The 16285-nt window shown below is 47.0% G+C and overlaps 1 protein-coding gene across 1 annotated transcript in view; it reads right to left on the bottom strand.

The window, feature by feature from the left end:
* The window catches only part of Ttc9 (tetratricopeptide repeat domain 9), a 39030-nt gene extending 23146 nt beyond the window's left edge, over positions 1-15884 (bottom strand). The window contains exon 1 of the mRNA XM_005343297.2: positions 15044-15884. Coding sequence (XP_005343354.1) covers positions 15044-15440 — 397 coding nt within the window. The 5' untranslated portion in view covers positions 15441-15884. The remainder of the gene's footprint in view (positions 1-15043) is intronic.
* Between the last annotated feature and the right edge of the window lie 401 nt (positions 15885-16285).

The raw sequence follows: 16285 nt of genomic DNA, 5'->3' as shown, positions 1-16285 counted from the left end.
CCCCCCCCCCCCGATTATCTTCATCAGCTGCTGGTGTAAGACCATGGTCTGTATTCTGTCAATTATATTTTAAATAAATATAATTTACTGATTGGTCAGTAGCCAGGCAGGAAGTAGAGTTGGGACAACCAGACAGGAAGTAGAGGCGGGTCAATGAGAAAAGGAGAATTCTGGGAAGGAAGAAGCCCATTTTTCCGCAGTCCTTTCCTGGCCACAGAGGAAGCAAGATGTGGCTGCCTTGCTGAAAAAGGTACTGAGCCACATGGCTAACATAGATAAGAATAATGGGCTAATATAAGTTATAGGAGTTAATAAGAAGCCTGAGGTAATAGGCCAATCAGTTTACAACTAATATGGACCTCTGTGTGATTTCTTTGGGACTTAACGACTGCAGGAACAGGGCAGGACAGAAACCCCGACAACAAGCTGCCTCAGGTAAGTGTGTGGAAGCTTGAAGGTAGGCACCAGGTAATTCAAGGTAACAAGATACAGCCAACCTGCTCTGCATACGTAATGTCAGGAGCTGAGGGGAGGCTAGGACATGGAAATGAGGGAAAAGGAGGCATAAGCATAGCGAGTAGAAGGAACCTGCCAAAAAAGTAAGGGTTTAATAATTAATTCCTGATAGTGTGATGGTGGATAAGTTTTAATAAGAAGATTCCTGAGCTCCCAAAGTCCAGTTGAAGAGGGGGAGGGTGAGAATATGAGCAAAGAGGTCAAGACCATGATGGGGACACCCACTCAGTCTGTGTGAGCTAATGGGAGCTCATCAACACCAGCTGAACTGGGAAGGAACAGGCATAGGATCAAACTAGTCCCTCTGAATGTGGCTGAAAGTTGCATGGCTGGGGTGGACTGAGGAGCCACTGACAGTGGCACCAGGATTTATCCCTACTGCATGTACTGGCTTTTTGGTAACCTATTCTCTTTGGATGGATACTTTACTCAGCTTAGATATAGTAGGGAGGGCCTTGAGCCTTCCCTAAAACAACGTGCCTTACCCTCTCTGAGGAGTGGATGAGGAACTTGAATTGGTATGTATAATGAAAAAAAGATAGTTTGTTTTCTTTTTTTAAAAAAATAAAATAGTAAAAAATATTCCTAAGAAACAGAAATGTTTTGCGCATTCCATAAGCCCCAGTAAAGCCTAGAGTAACTCAGCAGACTAGTGAGGTATGAAAGGAAATGGCAGTGAGGACTGGGCTGTCCTTGGTGACACCCAGAGGTCCTGAGCAGCACCTTGTGGGACTGAGAAAGCCAAAGGAGACCAACTTCATTTCTGACAAACTGGAGAAAGGTAAACCTTGAAGTGAGGTGGCTGATGATCATTCTTCATTTGTTACTGTAATTTCTTATACTTTCAGCAACTCCAGTGACTACAATACTTTTTTTTAAATTAGAAACCATTAAAACAAGACATGAAGAAAAATCAAATATTGGTTTCTATTCTGTTAAAGAGAGAAGGGTTTCCACACAGACAATGCTGTCTGGTTATAGGGCAGTACCTTAATTTCTTATACTTTCAGCAACTCCAGTGACTACAATACTTTTTTTTAAATTAGAAACCATTAAAACAAGACATGAAGAAAAATCAAATATTGGTTTCTATTCTGTTAAAGAGAGAAGGGTTTCCACACAGACAATGCTGTCTGGTTATAGGGCAGTACCTTAGCGTTGTCTTGGGTTGAGAAGACTGGGGACATCCTAATCTTCAAACACCCTAGAGGCGATCCAAGGGACAACATATGCACTGTTCTCCTACTCCCAGGATACCCAGCCAGGCCAGAGCTGTCTCCATCCTCAGCCTAGTAGGAAGCTTTGGGGTTTAGGTGCCTGCATAAAATGTAGAAGATGGGCAGCATCTGTCTATGACTTCTCCCATGGGTACCTGACATATCCCACTCCTTCTTCGTCCCACTCCATCATCATCATCTCACTCCATCATCACCCCATTCCATCAGTATCCCACTCCATCATCATCCGACTCCATCATCATTCCACTCCATCGTCATCCCACTCCATCAGCATCCCATTCCATCAGCATCCCACTCCACCATCATTCCACTCCATCATCATCCCACCCCATTATTATCCCACTCCATCAGCATCCCATTCCATCATCACCCCACTCCATCACCATCCTACTCCATCATCTCACTCCACCATCATCACCCCACTCCATCATCTCACTCCATCATCATCACCCCACTCCACCATCACCATCCCATTCCCATCCCACTTGCTTTCTTGTTAAGCTCTATAGGGACCTACAGGGATCTCAACGATGGCAGAATGTCTCTTCTCATCTCATCAAGTCCTTACTGTCACACAGCTGGAGACTGGTCTGATTTGTAAGAGCACCCACCTGCCTGTAGTTTTTTCCCTGCTGGTTCAGTTCAAAGAAAGACACTGGGGAACCCTGGGGCAGAGGCTGGAACGTGGAAGAGAACAGACACATCCAGACACATCTGAGCCCCATTCTCTTACACAGTGTCAGCCTGGGGCCCAGGACAGTCTAGAAACCAGCAGTTTCTTTCCTTTTTTTTTTTAAATGTGTGTGTGTGGGTGGGGAGGTCAGAGGTTAACTTTGGTGTCCTCCTCGGTCACTCTCCACAATATACATCGATGCAAGGTCTCTTACTTGAGCCCAGAGCTCATGATTCAAGTAGTCTAGGTAGGACTCTTGCTCTGGGGATAATCTTGTCTTCATTTCCCAAGGTGGGCTACCACTCCTGCCAGAACCTCCATGTGTGCTGGGGATCTGAACTCTGGAATTCAAGCTGTTTAGCCCGTACTTTACCCACTTACCCATCTCCCCAGGGCCTACCAAACAGTTTCTATGTGTTTTTTGAGTGCATCCCTCAATCCTGAGAAGCTAGAAGGGGGTGCAGGCTTTGGACCCTTTGGGGCCAGGAGAGGGGGTTCTGGCAGAGTTTAGCTGACTCTCAGAGAACATCTGGTCAACGTCTCCTTCACTCAGCCTCCCCACATCAGCACCAAAGGGGCTGGATACATGTTGCTCATCTTTCCTACCTGGGACTGCTTAGGGGGTGAAGCTTTCGTGACCCCTCCTTTGTCCTTAGAGTTTTCTCATCTCCTTCTCAAGCTCCTAGAGCCTCCTTTGCCACATCCTCCTCATCTCCTCCCATATACTTCCCTCCGCTGACACTAATATCGCCACCTCTGCACACACCCCTCGTCTTAATCAGCTTCTGCACGTCAGGCACCATGAAGGGTGTAGGTGCTGACGTCCTTTAACCACATGGCATTCCCATGTGGTACGTACGCATCTTACTCCCTTGCAGTGATGAACAAAGTAGCTCTCAGGGGTTGAGCTCTGTTCGGGTTAAAAGAAAAGTCAAGATTCAAATGCAGACCCTTATGCTAAACAAAAAAAATCTTCCTTCATTACTCAGCCCTGTCCATTGCTGGGTCCTTCTGTGCAGCTCAGGATTGCCTCTGTGTCTTGTGCCCGCCCCCCAACACACATGGGCACACAACCCTCCCTGTAGAGGTATCAGAGAAGAGGCTACCCTAATCTCTGAGAGTTCTGTGGTCTCTACAATCTGGAGATGACAGGTCCATTCGAGAAAAGTGCTCAGTTTTGACTTAGTATGACCAAAACTTTCAGATCTGGCCAGACTCCCCAAGGCTATTCAGTCTTAGGCCAAGGGTGACTTTTTTTGTGAGATATTATAGTTTGGCTGGGATCTATTCCCCGAAACTCTTGCCCTTGCCAGCCTGTGTCTCAAAGGCTTTTTTGTTTCTTTCCCTGCCTCCCTGGGGTCATTTCTGATGTGGAAGACTGAATGGTTAGAGTCAAAGTCAGAATTTTTGACGAATCAGGTCAGATACAGCATCAATGGGTGCTATTTAGGGTCATTAATGAATACCAGGATCCACGCAGAATTTTATATTGGCTTTAACCCCTCCTCAACTCACCATCCTCTGACACCCCATATCCATCCCTAACATCCTGAGAGACAATGAAGTCCCTTGGCCTCTTCTCCGAGTTGCAGAGGTTGCCTGGCAGTCTCAGCCAAGTTCTTTGAATACGTAGCTGTCAGCACAGATGAGTCAACTGGAATAAAAGGGAGCTTATCTCCCATTTCCGTCCCCAAATCTGACAGTTCCCAGAGACAAAGGATGAGATAGGAGGATGGCTACAAGCCCTTCAAAGGCCTAGTGGCTCAGTGCTCCTGAAAGGGGAGTTGGAGAGAAGCTGTCCCACCGAGCCTCTGAAGGATGGTCTGCCTGAGGTTGCAGAGCAGGTTTCCAGCAGAGCCTGGTCTCAAAGTCTGAGAACAGAGTGGCTCAAGTTTGGGTGATGAAGAGCCATGGCAGGTGTCCAGTAAAGATCAGATGAATGTGTAGGCCTCCTTCTGGTACTCTGTTGGAGGCAGCAGCAGGCAGGATTCCCTAGACAAGAATCCCGGACACTCATCCCACCCCTTCCCAAATGCTAGACGCACAGTAGTAATGTCCAGGACCAACTCATGTCACAAGCGCTGACCCTAGCCGTCCCTGTCTCGCCACCAGATCCAAATTTATGTTAATGTACAGTCCTCTCCCTACTCTGTGAGCTATCACGCTGCCAGGACTGAGCTCTGTATGTGGATTGGATCCTATCAGGGGACATAAGAGAGAACATAGGGTCTGGGATAAAGGGTCTGACAAAGACAGACGAGACAGCTGATTCCAAGAGTGATACTGAAAAATACGCGTGTTAAGTTACCTTGGGGCAAATGTAAGGAAAGCAAGAGAGCTCATAATTTCTCTACACAGAAAACTAATGTTTTCATTTTTTCTTTTAAAAAACATTATGAAGCCAAGCGGTGGTGGCACACGCCTTTAATCCCAGCACTCGGGAGGCAGAGGCAGGCGGATCTCTGTGAATTCGAGGCCAGCCTGGTCTAGAAGAGCTAGTTCCAGGACAGGAACCAAAAGCTACGGAGAAACCCTGTCTCAAATATCAAATAAATAAATAAATAAATAAATAGTAAAAACAATAAAAAACATTATGAAGCATACAGTTAGAAATGCCAATATTACAGAAAGATTTCAAATAAAAATCTGAGTTCCTTTGTCTGTCTTCTGTCTGAAGTTCTTTAGCCTCTGTTTCCAAAGGTGACAACTGCTGCACTATGATTTGACATGATCTCAAATGCAAAGACTGTTATTGACTCTTAAATATCCAAATGAGGACCGTCATATTGGATGCTGTTCTGCATTAAACCTTCCTGTATAATAAATTTTGGAGACTGGTCTCTGTAAGAACACACAGAAGCACTGTGTACTGGTCTGCGATTCAGAAGAGAAGAACCTGTAAGAGACGGGAAAGGACTTCAGAGGTCCCAGAATCCAACCCTCCCTTTTTACAAACTAGAAACCCATAACTCAAGAGGCAAAACTCCTTGACTTGAGGCAGTCAGCAAACAGGAGACAGATTCTGTAGCTCAGGCTCCTTTGCATCAGGCCAGGCTTCTGCTGTGTTCCTAAGGGCCGGCTCTTGTGAAGACAGCAGCCACACTCAGCTTCCAGAGCACACACCCAGGGCACCTTCCCTAGCAGTTCATTTCTTCTGTGTCTGAAGCCAGCATCAGCTCTTAGCACTCCCACTAAAGCTACTCAAAACTCGTGGCTGGAGCCACACACTCTGGAGCAGGCAGGACGCCAAGAGGGGGAGGCAAGGTGGGCTTCCAAGTCCCTCTGCCCGTTAAACAGTTTCACATGCTGGCTTATGTTGTAGAATGTTAGTTTAGGATGTGTTACATTTGTTTATGCTGTGAAACATTTGTTTAATGATGCAAAGATGTGCTACCTTCTTTTATGTTGCTTTTGTTTAACTCTGTGAAGCTGTGTTACTTTGCTCTTCTAAAACACCTGGTTGGTCTAATAAAGAGCTGAATGGCCAATAGGTAAGCAGGAGAAAGGATAGGTAGGGCTGGTGGGCAGAGAGGATAAATAGGAGGAGAAATCTGGGAAGAGGAGATAGTGGAGCAGGAGAAGGAGAAGGAGAGGACTTGAGGGATCAACTTCCCAACTATACAGCAAGCCACAGAGTAAGAAGTAAAGAAAGGCATATAGAAAGATAAAAGCCCAATGGCAATGGGTTTTTGATCCTACTGCACGTACTGGCTTTGTGGAAGCCTAGGCAGTTTGAATGCTCACCTTACTAGACCTGGATGGAGGTGGGTGGTCCTTGGACTTCCCACAGGGCAGGGAACCCTGATTGCTCTTTGGGCTGATGAGGGAGGGGGACTTGATTGGGGGAGGGGGGGAAGTGGGAGGCGGTGGCGGGGAAGAGACAGAAATCTTTAATAAATTAATTAATTAAATAAATAAATAAGTTATAAAAAAAAGAAAGATAAAAGCCCAGAGGCAAAAGATAGATGGGATAGTTTAAAAAAGCCAACTAGAAACAAGCCAAGCTAAAGCTGGACATTTATAAGTAATAGTAAATCTCAGTGTGTGTATTTATTTGGGAGCTGGGTGGCGGGCCCCCAAAGAGCAAAGAGTAAAAACAACCAACTACACAGGCTTATTTTTCTCTGACCATACAAACCCAGGTCACCTTTCCACTGACAAGGAAGGGTGTTTAGGCTTTATGGTTTGAATGTGAAATGTTCCTACAGGTTCAACTGTTTGAACAGTTTGTCTCTACTTGGTGGCTCTGTTCTGAGGGGTTGGGAGGTAGCTGGCAGACACAGGGCAGTAGGAACAGGGATTATGGGATATAGCCCTCCTTTTTGCCTGAGCATTCTTCCTGATGGCAGCTCCTGTAACCAATCACCGCAATCTCTCACTGTCTCAGCTCCAAATCGCTCCCGTAGTCCCGCCTTCTCAGCATGATGGACTATGAGCCGCAGTCAATCTTTCCTTTCTTAATTTGTTTCTGTCACAGACTCTGTCACAGCATGAAAAGTCACTAACACACCAGTTCTGTCTGGTCACACAAGTTCCAGAGAATGAGACACCTAGTTCCTCGAGACACAATCCCAGAAAGGGATGCATAAGTTCCAGAAGAAATGACAAAAGGATGGACAAGGGAGTTGCCCTAGAAATGTCAAAGTGTATCTTTCTAACAGCAATGAGATGTAGGCTGTGTTGTTGGAAAAGAAGAAAGCAGATGGACTAAGAGAAATTTCAAGGAGGCACTAAGTCAATGCCTAAGTCAATTTCCTAAGTCAATGCCTGCAGAGGTTAGAGATGCCACATTGTCTTTGGCCTTTAAAAAAAAAGATTTATTTTATTATTGTTTAATTATGTGTCTTTGTGGGCCTGATACATGGGTGCTAAAGCCCAAAGCTGTAAAATTGATCCGGTGGAGCTGAAGTTACAGGCAGTTGTGAGCCACCAGATCCTTTTCAAGAGTAAGAAGTGCTCTTGACAGCAGAGCCATCTCTCTGCCCCCATCTTTGGTCTTTTTATGTCTCACACTGTTGCCTGGGCTAGGGCACATGTTACTGTGCTGTGATTGAGACTAAGCCATACCTATGATCTAGGCTGAAATAGAAAATTATTTCAACATGCATCTGACTCCAGGGCATCAGGGAGTCTTGGGTTGTTTGCTTGAGACATCCAGTTTTCATCCTTGCTGTTTGGAACAGGTGCAGTGTGAACAAGTACAGTGGATGGCGAGACCTTCCCTCTGCAGCTGAGACCCAACCGTTAACACTCCAGGAGCAACTTTTGGCTTTTCTGTACTTTGGTGTTTCTTCCTGTCTGTCTGTAGAGCCGTCAGATCTTTGCATCTTGCACAGACCTTCTTGAGTATTTGGGCTGTAGGGAATTTGGATTTAAGATCCCTTCAAGAGTTTCTGCCTAGGGCCGGAGAGATGGCTCAGTGGTTAAGAGTGCTGGCTGCTCTTCCAGAGGTCCTGAGTTCAATTCCCAGCAACCACATGGTGGCTCACAACCATCTGTAATGAGATCTGTGGCCCTCTTCTGGCATGCAGGCATACATGGGGGGCAGAATGTTGTATACATAATAAATAAATAAATCTTAAAAAAAATCCTATAAAAAAAAAAGAGTTTCTGCCTAGAGGCTGCTTGACAAAGTCCCATGGAGGCCTCCGAAGGAGCTTCAGAGTTCACCTTAGAGACTCAGCCCAAAGTCCAAGGTTAGACTGTTCTTCCCAGTGTCTTTCCTGAATGTGTTTTGCACATTTAATCCTTCCACCTTTCTTTGGAAGATGGCTTTAGAAGCTGCATTTAGAAGGTCTTTAAGACACATTGTCCAAATGCTACCTACACGACAGTCCCAGAAAAAGTGGCTTTGAGTCTCTCTTTCCTCCTTCTCCACAAATTCTTTCCCCAAAGCTCATCTTTTGGCCAGCAGGTAATTGTTTGTTCCTAGTCTCTGAAGTCCTGATTGCCGTTAATCACAGTTGTAACTCCTCCACCTCTATGCTAGGCTGTCTGGGTCCATGTCTGTTCTTGTTGAATACTCTCTCTTTTTTTCAACTTCATCTCAGCATCTACACCTAGTTTTGTATATTTTAGATGCATCCCTTCATCTCCTACAGTCTCATTGAGGGTTGCCCTCAAAGGCAAACTACTTATGAAGCTGCCTAGGGCCCCTGTTCAGAAGCAACCAGTACTTGGTTCTATATTGTTCCGGTGCCTTCTTCACATTCAACAATTTTGAGTTTGCATTTTGTAGGGGAGGTTTGATGACACCATATAACGTGCACCAGAGACCAGTGTAGTGCTATTCTCTAAAGCCTCGTTCACATATGAATGCACAGTAATTCACATAGGCACAGACTTCTGGCAGATCCATACACGACACAGAGTTCAATGTGAGTAGGTAATATCTATAACTGTAACTAGTTATATCTATAACTAAGTGGACACACTGGCAAACCCAAGAGACCACACACTCTCCCTTAAACCAGAAACGTCTTCAAATTCAGGGGGTGAAGGGAGGAGATGTTCTAAGTAACACAAATGTCCTATAGAAGCCAATCATATCCTTGTCTGTGGGATAATCCTCTTGTACACTGTAAAGATATGTCACTCGAATTGGTTTAATAGAATGCTGACTGGCCAGTACCCAGGCAGGAAGTATAGGTGGGGCAACCGAACTAAGGATGATGGGAAGAGGAAAGATGGAGTCAGGAGTCACCAGACAGACAGAGGGAGCAGGAGATAAATGTCCATGCTAATAGAGGTACCACCATGTGGCAGAGTGTAAATAACAAATATGGGTTAACTTAAAATGTAAAAGCTAATGATTAATAACCCTAAGCTATTGGCTGAGCATTTATCATTTATATTAAGCCTCTGAGTCAATCATCTGGGAAGCAACTTCTGGGTATTTGGAAACAGGTGGGTAGAAGGGAAACATCCGACCACAGAATAAGAAATTCTCTCTTATTTCTGTTGAATCTCGGCTTAGTCAACCACTTCTGCTGGAAATGGCAGAAAGGGAAGGATAGGGCAACCCATGGTTCAGTCCCATTTTGTTACTTTTCAGAGAATCCTGTGTGAAGGGTGCATGTGTCATCTGCACATAAAATATGCATGTAAGGAAGTTAAATAAAAACAGTTCGCTTGTGTAGCCTTCCTACTGTTCCAGTAGGAATGAATTATGCATGCCCGTAAGAACTACAAAACATGAATTGTGAAAGTTTTGATCCCACATTCAAGCTAAGGAGTCATAGTCTCATTTAAAACCGACATTGTAAAGAACACATATGAATAGTGAAATTCTTTCCAGTATAAAAATTTAACTTATTTACTGGTAATGACATTAAAAACAAATTTAACCATGAAAGAAAAGTTTTATCTTTTACCTCGTTTTGGTTGGGTTTGAGACAGTCCAGTCTGAATTCACTATGTAGACCAGCCATGAACTCACTGTATAGACCAGACCAACTAATCCTGAACTCACTATATAGACTAGACTGGCTAATTTTGAATGCCTATCTATACCAGGCTGTCTAGCCCTAAACTTACTATATAGACCAGGTTAGATGAGGAGAGATAGCTTTGAACTCATGACCCTCTTCCCTTAACCTTCCAAGTACTTGGTTGCAGTCATGTCCCAGGTAAAATTTTTATATTTTCGGGTCATTAGTGATATGATTTCCCTGCTTCTTGAACAAGTTCTATAGTCTTTTGTTTTTATTTTCTTTATTCTTGTGTTTGTTTTTAGAGACAGGGTTTCTCTGTATAGCCCTGACCGTCCTGGAACTTAAACTGTAGACCAGGCTGGCCTCGAACTCAGAGACTGGCCTGCCTCTGCCTCCCAAGTACTGGGATCGAAGACATGTGCCACCACTGCCCAGCTCAAGTTCCATATTTTCCTGCTGTGCTCTTGACATAGTTAGGTTCCTATGGCACTGATAGAACACTGTGACCAGAAGCCACTTGAGGAGGAAAGGGTTCATTTTGGCTTACTCATCCCAACCTCAGGTCATTGTGTAGGAAGGTTGCTAGGGCAAGAGCTCAAGCAGAAACCTGGAGGCAGGAGCTAAGGTAGAGGACATGGAGGGGAGCTACTTAATGGCTTGCTCTTTGTGGTTTGCTCACCCTGCTTTCTTATATAACCCAGGACCGCCAGCCCACACTGGGCTTGGCTGTTCCACATCGATCATAATCAAGAAAACACCTCACAGACCTGATGGGGCATTTGGTCAGTTGAAGTCCCCTCTTTGCTGGAAATGGCAGAAAGGGAAGGATAGGGCAACCCATAGTTCAGTCCCATTTTGTTACTTTTCAGAGAACCCTGTGTGAAGGGTGCAAATGATCCTGGCCTGTGTATGTCAAGTTGACAAACAACTAGAACAGCTCTGAATATTGTGTGCCCAGCCCTGACCCCATGACTTTGAGACATGTCCACTAGCACCAATAAAGGTGGTTTCAGAGGGCACTATTCCAGGATTTCTATTGGTATGAACTTGTTCCTAGGCCTTTTATATTGTGGTCTAAAGTTGAGACTGATATGATACTGTCTACCCTTTGGGAAGAGAAAACAAATCTCCCAAACATGGCTCTACATAGGTAGAGAAATAGCAATAGAACAGAATGGTAAGTGTTTATTGCAGGCCATGAGGAATATCAGGGCACAGATTTCCAGCTTTTGTTGGGATCCAGTGGCACCTATCCCCACTGTTGCCATTTAAATTGTGGGTCTTGAAAATATCAATAAAGTGATGTGTGTTGCACCTCTGTCGCCATACCCCAGATGCAGCCTCCAGAGCCCCAAGAGGAAAAATTCTATCCTTCACAAGGTTCTAAGGCCCCAGGAGAATCATGTGTCTTGTTCAGGGTCAACAACAAATGCAAGCTTGCTCTGTGGCCTCAGGAAGGCTCAGATTCCTCAGTCTTCCTGGGCAGGTTAGATTAGCTTTTCTATTGAAATTCCAAAAGAATAAAATGCCATTCCCTTGAATTTCCCAGAGAACAAGGCATGCAAAACCCTAGCCTTGCACAGATAGCCAGTGTCTTCCCATCCAAAATGAAATCTGAGTCAGAAGAGGCAATAACCTGGGACCATTTGCAGAGTCTGCACAGCCTTCTTGGGCTTCCAGGGTCATTCAAATGGGCATTAGACTAACACCTCTCACTGCATCCTAGCATCTCCCTTGCTATTCTTGAGGATTCTGTAGACAGAGCATGAGGGCTTGTCCAAGTTTTCTCCAGATACCTCACCACAGCCGCTTGTTTGGAGAAAGCAGCCCTTAGCAACACATTTTAATTCTCTAGGTGTTTCTGGGCTATTCTAAGTTCCTTCCCAATGCCACGCCTCTATCTCTACATATGGCTCTATGTGAAGGACAGGGCCTTAAGAACCACATCATCAGGTTGTCCGGGGGCCACCAAATCCCTGATGGAAGGAAGGGTCAGCTGCTTCTCTGCCAGAATGAACCTGCTCTTGGCTCCCTCCTTCCTGTTAGCCAGGGCTCAGGGTAAAAACTACCTCACGGGACAGCCTGCACTGTGCTAGCCCTAGCAAAACAATACGAGTCTTTCTTCTTCCCTTTCTAACCAAAGATAACTGAGAATACATACTTAAATCTTTTATTTTATGTTTAAAATAATCTTCATGAAAATATTTTTAATGAAGCGTATAAATGCTTCTGACACAATGGTAAGTGGGGTTAAGAGCAGAATATGTTACTGTATAACAGAAGGGCAAGGAGCCTTGCTTTGTAAACATACACACACACACACACACGCACGCACACACAGGCACACATTCAACATGGATTTCTTTTTTGTTTTTGTTTAAAACAGTGTTTTTCTGTGTAGCTCTGGCTGTCCTAGAACTCACTCTATAGAGCAGGCCAGCCTCAAACTCAGAGATCCACCTGCCTCTACCTCCTAAGCGCTGGGATTAAAGATGTACGCCACTACCCCCCCCCCCAGCTAAACACAGATTTCTTCAGGAGGTGGATTTAGAGGTCATTCTGCAGTTCTTTCAAGGTTTTGCTCTTTTCTGGAAGAAAATATCTATATAGGTATCTACTACTTTGATAATCCCACGAGAAAGGACTATGTGCTACTAGCTGGAACTTCTGAGAGACTGGGATTTGATGTGATTTCATGTGACAATGCAAAGAGAACAATGTCAGGCTTCTCGTCAAAGTGATTTCTGTGCAGAGCCTTCCTGCCAGGTGATGAATGTTCCACACACTGTGTAGACTCTGACAAAACTGTTCATCTTGTCATCACTCACAAAGTTATGTGAGATCTGAAGACATCAGGTGGTACTTTCGGAGCCTTGAATCAAGGTCCCGTATGTTCTTCTTTCCTGATGACCAGGACTGAGGGCTCCCCCAAAGAATTTTGAAATGTGGGTTTTGAGAGTCCCCCAGAGTCTGGTACCAGGTAACAGGAGGGGTCTGGAAGATGCTGGCTTTCTGCATCAAGTTTGATGGCAAAGGCATTGTTTTTAGAGATGGAAGGCTTTGAGGCCTCGGGATACCCTTCTGTAAGGCAAATGGCTATATTTCTTTCAGTAGTGTGTGTGCGTGCGTGTGTGTGTGTGTGTGTGTGTGTGTGTGTGTGTGTGTGTGTGTGGTGCTGTATGTCTTTAATCTCAGCACTCTGAGACAAGAGGACCTCTGAATTCAAGGCCAGCCTGATCTACCTGTATAGTTCCAGGCCAGCCAGGGCTACATAGTGAACCCTGTCTCAAAAAGTGCATGTAGGTACTTAGTAGTACACATACTAAGTTATTAATATTAAAAAGGGATGGGTCTCCGAGAAGACCGCTGAGGGAAAGTCTGCTAGGATCTCTTTCCATTCTGTCACCAGGGAAGTTTTCCAAAGTGTTTGGGTGGTGGGGATAGAAGGGCTGACTAGACCTCAGCCCTGCCCTGACTGGGCTGGCCTGACCAAGGACACATCTTGAGTTTCACCAGGGAAATGTAGCCATTTGTGGGGTGGAGGGCAGGCAGTGCTACTTACTGGCTGGTAGCCAGAAGCGTGGGGTGAATGTGGTTCTGGAACGCCTGTGGCTAATACTGGAGGCAGGCTCCATTAGCACCCCCAAATCACTGCATTAGCCATCCAGAGTGCCTCGGCCTCTGCTCCCAGCTGCTCTGCCCTTTAGTCACCGGGGCAGCAGCCAGTATGCCAGCCGCTTACAGGAAACAGAGGAATCAAGTGTTCTTTTTCAGACTCAGAATTCCATCTTTCAGCACCACGATCTTCTCTGGTGCCATTGTTTGTAATACTGGGACCAATATCACCATTTCTGTGACTTGGTATTGATTCTTTACCTTTGCAAACTACTTCACAACGTATAAAGTGTCTCCCCAGGGTCAGTTTCACCCTAGTAAAGATGACCCCTTGTAGGGGCATGGTAGCACAGCGGTAGCGCGCTTGCCTAAAGATGACCTCAAACGTGGAGTACTGTAAAGGCAGAGGGAGGCTGGTGCTCAAGGGAACACAGTAGCTCTACACTTCTGAATAGAGCCTAGTTGGGGCATTTCCAGCCTCCAGACACATCCACCGGTCATCCCCCTCCTCCTTGCTGGAACAGGTCCATAGTTCAGGCAACTTCTAAGGTTAGAAACGAATGTCCTTCTAGTCTACCAGGGAAGTTTGACTATGCCATATCCCAGCACACAGGGTTGGACAAGAGGAGAGTGGTTTTGTCACTGTAAGGCAAGTTGCTCATGCCTCCGTTTCCCATATTTCACAGAAAGTCCTTTGAAAGACCCAGAGTTCTCCTTTTTAACAGACTGTAAAGATTTTTATACCATATATATATACACATGTATGTATGTGTGTGTGTGTGTGTGTGTGTGTATATATATATATATATATATATATATATATGCATCACCCCTAAAGTACATTGTAAAATGTACACCTTTAGCCCAACAGATAAACCTCATGAAGAAGAGCAAGAATTCAGCAGGGCTAAAAACCTACCTACCACGAATTGGCAACCTGGAGCAACCAGCAAGACCCAGAGAGAAGAAAGTAGCATTTTTGGAATCCATTTTGCTCAGGCTGTTAAGGACATCCTGAAAAAAAATCCCCTTTGCTACTAGGGCAAGAGAACTTGGGGAAAGGCCGATTCCCACCGGATGCATACAGAAGGGAAGGCATAGATCAACTTTGGAGCGGGTGATACCTTAGTGGGGCAGACAGGTGCATTGACTGCCCATAGAACCCATGGCCTGTGGGACACACCTGGGCGCTGCCTCTATATTTTGAACCCAGGTTCACTGGTGAGCAGTAGCTGTCGCTGCCAGACCCCGCTGGGTCGCCCTCTGTCTGTCCAGCCATTTAAAGGTAAGATTTACCATGTATGTAAGGGAAGAGACTCGAGATGACTATGGCCTTTGGAAGGCATCATCTTGAAAGTCACACTTTTTCTCAAGCGCCTCCCTCCCAGGTCTCCTCCCTGGAGCACCACTGTCACAGGAGGGAGTCAGCGCCGCGGTGTACCTTACCGGCGCTCTGGGACCCAGAGGGACTAGGTCGGCGGAGCAGGGGGACAGACGCGAGGCCGGGCGGGGCCCCTGGAGGTGGGGTGGGGGAGGAGGGGCAGGGGGCGCGACGGGGCGCGGCTCACCTGCCAGGCTGTTGTAGCAGTCGATCTCGATGGCTTCAATCGTCTTGCTCTGTTCCTCCGAGAGATGGCTGGGTTTGGGGACTCCGGCCGGGGAAGCTGGCCGCGCGTCCCGTTCCCGCTCCCCTGGAGGTGGCAGCAGCCCCTTCAGCTCCAGCAACGCCCGGTGGTATTTGCCGATGGCTTCGCGGAATTTCTTGTCCTTGTAGCACTGCGCCCCTTGGCTCTTGAACTCGTGCGCCCGCCGGATGAGCTCCGCGGGCTCGGCCGCCGCCCCAGCCTGGCCTCGCTCCGGGGCCCCTCCGCCGCCCGGGACGCACGGTGGTGGCACGGACCGCGGCCCCTCGCCCAGAGCGGGCGGGTTAGGGTTCCCCGAGGCTCGGGCGGCCTTCCTCTCCATCCGGCCGCCGCCCGCGCCTGGAGCGCGCCGGGATCCCGGCTTTAAAAGCGCCGGGCGCTGGCTTAGCGCCCGGCAGACTCTGCCGCGGCCGTGACCCAGGGCGCCGCGCGCTTGCCCCGCACTCCCATCCTCGTCGCCAGCCGCCGGAGGCAGCTCCCTCCTCCTGCGAGCGCTCCCCTCCCAGTTCCCTCCCCCGCTTCGGTGGCGCCCGCCCTCGTCCCCGCCCTTTTCTGCTCCCGCAACCAGCCGCCGCTGGTTACTGGACCCTGTGCTCGCCTGGCCGTGGTGCAGGGGACAGCGAGGCCCGAACAGGGTGGTGGTGGTGGTGGTGATTGTCGCTGACCCGGAAGAAGCTGGGCTTGCTCAACGGAGGGGAGGATTAACGGCAAAAAGGTTCCCCTAGTTCTCATTCATCCAACCTTCCGATACTCGCCGTGGCCGAAAGAGGCAGTGGGGGAGGGGTGCGTGTGTATGGGAGGACGGGAGGAGGGGTCACCCCAACAGCTTTCTTTAGAACTAAAAAGAAAGGTGCAACGGGATGCAATGGGGGAAAAAAGACAGGAGCCATTGCTTGTTTTGTTTGCAGTAAGACATTACTATTTTAGGTGGCAGGGCCTCCCCTTTGTGGATCCAGGTTGTCGCTGAGGTGTGTCTCCCAGGCGCCTAGGACACTGGGTGCACGTTTGCGTGCCCGGCGTTTTATTCCAGGAGCCTGTGTGTGCTTACGCTATGTGCGTGCGCAGCTATGCAGAATGAATCACAGAAACGGAGATGGAAACACCTGTTACTGTGGGTCATCAGGCTTGGCGGGCACAGGGTTCCAGTTTCCATTACTAGACAGTTCC

The sequence above is a fragment of the Microtus ochrogaster genome, chromosome 1, assembly GCF_000317375.1.
Source record: "Microtus ochrogaster isolate Prairie Vole_2 chromosome 1, MicOch1.0, whole genome shotgun sequence".
NCBI lineage: Eukaryota > Metazoa > Chordata > Mammalia > Rodentia > Cricetidae > Microtus > Microtus ochrogaster.
The sequence above is the reverse complement of the archived record's forward strand: the minus strand, read 5'-3'. Positions and strand labels throughout refer to the sequence as shown.